This window comes from Molossus molossus, unplaced genomic scaffold, assembly GCF_014108415.1.
Source record: "Molossus molossus isolate mMolMol1 unplaced genomic scaffold, mMolMol1.p scaffold_m16_p_2, whole genome shotgun sequence".
In the NCBI taxonomy this organism is placed as follows: Eukaryota; Metazoa; Chordata; class Mammalia; order Chiroptera; family Molossidae; genus Molossus; species Molossus molossus.
Genome location: NW_023425355.1, coordinates 30,024,637 through 30,028,230, shown reverse-complemented (window position 1 = coordinate 30,028,230; position 3,594 = coordinate 30,024,637). Strand labels below are relative to the sequence as shown.

At 48.3% G+C, this 3,594-nt stretch overlaps 1 protein-coding gene across 3 annotated transcripts; it reads right to left on the bottom strand.

Annotated features, from left to right (window-relative positions):
- Positions 1-428: 428 nt before the first annotated feature.
- Positions 429-2,432, bottom strand: TCEAL1 (transcription elongation factor A like 1). 3 transcript variants are annotated; one of them, XM_036271244.1, is made up of 2 exons: positions 2,332-2,432; positions 429-1,476 (listed from the first exon to the last, which is right to left on the bottom strand). In XM_036271244.1, exons 1-2 carry the CDS (start codon positions 2,422-2,424, stop codon positions 970-972), a joined length of 600 nt encoding a protein of 199 aa, XP_036127137.1. In that variant the 5' UTR covers positions 2,425-2,432; the 3' UTR covers positions 429-969. The 3 variants fall into 3 exon arrangements, with proteins under 3 accessions (XP_036127137.1, XP_036127139.1, XP_036127138.1); XM_036271246.1 differs by having other exon boundaries at positions 2,305-2,391; XM_036271245.1 differs by lacking the exon at positions 2,332-2,432 and adding an exon at positions 1,815-1,874.
- Between the last annotated feature and the right edge of the window lie 1,162 nt (positions 2,433-3,594).

Genomic DNA, 3,594 nt, shown 5'->3' with positions numbered 1-3,594 from the left:
TTTATAGGAGACACAGTTCAGCTTTGGCCCAGCGGGGACTCCAGAGTGGTCAGTGAGGCTTTGCACCCTGTGATGGGGGTCATGGAAGAAACAGGACCCAAGAGAAGAAGCAGTTGTGCCTAGTATTCATGCCGGTATGCAAGGGAAGAGAATAGCAGGAATGGAATGTGGCACTCGCCTGGAATCTCACAGGAATTGTGAGTGCAAGTGGGCCCTCTTTCCCAGACTCTCTAGGGGTTGGGATCCTGAATATTGCAGGTGGGGGGAAAACACAGCTCACATGATATTTACCTCATTTGGTTCCACAGCAGCCCTGTAAGTCAAGTATTATTCCTATTTAAGTGGGAAAAGATTGACCTTTAAACAAATATATAGTTCTGCCTGTGATTTAGAAGAAACATGGGATTTACTTTTTTAAAGTTCTGACAAGTATTTATTAAGTGCCACATTGTCTTTATAAGGCGATAGACAGTAAATTGCTTGACATTTTTTTCCAATTATATTGTGTTGTTGTTTTTTTTTGTTCGCAACACAAGTAAAATGTGTTCATCATGAAAAAATGAGAAATTTCAACAAAGCAAACATGAAAAACAAACAAAAATCACCTATTATCTTACCACACAGACTGTCACTGTTAAGCCTTTGAAGTATATACTTTCAATTTTACTTTGCATATTAATATATAAATATACATTTTTTTTTACAAAAAATGGGATACTACATACACTTTTCGAAAATTGCTTTTTTCACTTCACAATATATAACGTCCATCATTCCATGCAAATGGATGAAACACATGACTGAAAGGGAAACTTGCAGATAGGGGGTGAAGGAAGCCCAATTTTACACCAGTTACAAGCAAAACACCTTAAATAAAGCCACGCAAAGAATTAAACTTAAGAAGATGTCGAGAGGGATTCGGAGTGGCAATACTGAAATCAGGCAAACCATCACCGAAGGCCAGACACATTAAATAGGGTAAGGACGGTTCCGTCTCGCCTTCCAGTGCATGATCATCAATTTGTTCCGTACTCTTTTCATCTCTTCCATCTCCTCTGCTACCTTTATCATCTCCTCGTTGCTCAAATTTCTGCCGTGTATGTCCCCTTTAAATTGCGGACGAGAGCTAGCCAGCCTTTCCTTAAAGCTTCCTTCTTCCAGCTTATGTTTGCCCACGCCGCAAGGAGGCTGCTCCATAGGAGGGCGCGCCTCGAACAAGTCCTGGCGAGAAAGGCGCTCCTCTGGAGGGCGCTCCTCAGACACCAGCATCTCGGGAAGGAGCTCGGGAAGGAGCTCCTCGGGAAAGAACTCCTCCTCAGAGGACTGCTCCTCCGAAGACGGCTCCTCTGGAGAGGGCTCCTCCGGACAAGACTCTTCGGGGGAGGGCTCCGCCCGAGGCTGCTCCTCGTTGGTCTGGGGCGCGCTCTGTGGCCGTTCTTCATCTGCTTGGCAGGATTTGTCCATGTTGGGAATGGTCTTCATAAGCACAGTGATTCAAAAGAGACAAGAAAGGCCGAGACCAGTCAGCATACTTGGTGGCTGGACCAAAACCCGGGCTTTGGGTTCCAAAACCTGCCGTTCCCTAATTCGGAGACCAGGTCCTCCCGCCTACACCGGCCGTGAAGCCCCAGTCCCTGGGACCCCGCCCCGGCCGCCCCCTCCTTCCCGAAAGCCCACCATCTTCCCAGCAGGCCTTGCCCTCGGCCTCTCCCACCGCGGCAGGGGCGGGGCGGTGGCGCCGCCGACTCGGCTCCCACGGGCGTCCTCCCTCGCACCCCATCCCGGTCCCCTGTCTACCCCTTCCCGGACCGGACCTCTCCTGGCCGTTTGCTCCCAGACATTCTGTCCTCGAGGTGCCCCGCTGTGACCTGCAGACGGACTCCAGCCAGGGTAGGGGGAGGGGAGTGGGAAGGGAGGAAGGACTGACACTCGCGCCCCTTTTCTGGGCACCATCCGCTGCCCCAGCGCCAGCCGGCTCCGGTTCTCCCTTAGCCAGGCCTTCCCCCACAACCCCCCATGTCTCCCTTCATCTCAAGCTTTGTCTTTCGCCCCCCCCCCCCCCTCAGTGATCATTTCTTTTCAGGCGGGACGTGGAAGCTAAGGATTACTTACAAACTATTTCTAAGTGTCTGGCTCCCTCCCAGAGTTAGCCCTCTCACCTCCCCACCCCCAAAACCACCATTTTCTGCTCCGAAGTGCGGGCGCGGGGCTGACATAGGGAGACGCCTGGACTGGTATAGGGAAAGGCCTGGACTCTCTGCCATCCCGATCCCAGGGATTACTGGGCAGCATCGACACTCACACCGATTTCAGAGGACAGAGGGGACTTACTTCCTTCTGCTTTTCCCCTCGACCAAAGACCAATAGGCAGACGGTGTCAGGACTGGCAAAAAGGACCAGGACGAGAGGGACTTGGGCAGACATAGGCTCCTGGTCACGTGAGGTCCGCGCGTCACCGCCGAGCTCAGATCCCCAGTTACCACTTTGACCCACGGCTGTGCTGCAGCAATCTGCCGGTATTGCCAGATGCCCAACGCACCGGGCATCCTCACTCACCTCTCTTTGTTTATATTTGCCTTTTCATGTTTACCAGAGACAGTCAGCATCCAGTCTTGGGATTATTACATCTTCCTCTCGGCGGCTTCCCCTACCACCACCTCTCCCCCCCTCATCCTCACGTCATCAGCCACCAAGGTCCATTATTTCACATACAGTACAGATCTTGCACTGAAATTTGACTATTATTCCTTAATTAATCAATATCGTATGCCACCTCTCGCAGTTTAAATCCACACCCATAACTCCATCATGTCCATGTAGGCTCTGCCAACATGGTTTGCATCGTTTGTCACTTTTAAGGGGGATAAACTTTCACTTTCCATGACTTAAGATTTTTATTTCTTTGTGAGCCACCGGATCTATATTGCAAGTAGAAGCTCTTAGTCTGCCCTGGCGGTTTGGCTCAGTGGTTAAAGTATCCATCTGTGGACCAGAGAGTCCCGGGTTTGATTATAGCCAAGGGCAGTACCTCTGTTGTGGTTGGTCCCCACCCCTGGCTGGGGTCGTGTGTGTGTGTGTGTGTGTGTGTGTGTGTCAACCAATCGATGTGTCTCTCTCACATTGATGTTTCTCTCTTCCTCCCTCCCTCCTTCCTGCTCTATCTGAAGATCAATAGAAAAATATCCTTGGGAGAAGATTATAAAAAAAAAAAAAAAAAAGGAGCAGCAGCAGCAGCAGCTCTAGTCTAAATCTATAATCATTCAGTTCTAGAACTCTAGAAAGAATTAAGTTTTTAAATATGTAATTCTAAAAAGACTGAATACTTTGAATTTCAAAAATCACAGTTACATTTGTCCATGTACAAATAGTCTGGAAACTTATTTATTATCTGAAATGGGAGTATTTTTGGTGGAGTGTGACATTAATATAAATTTTAAAATACATATATGTGTGTGTTCATTATTTTTTATAATAGAAGCAAGACTCAGATCCTTAACCAGCCATCTCTTGATGTTGTAGGTTGAGAAAGCTTATATTAATTCATTAAGTCAGCAAGTATGTGTGTGGTGGAACTGCTAGACCCAAAAAGATTCA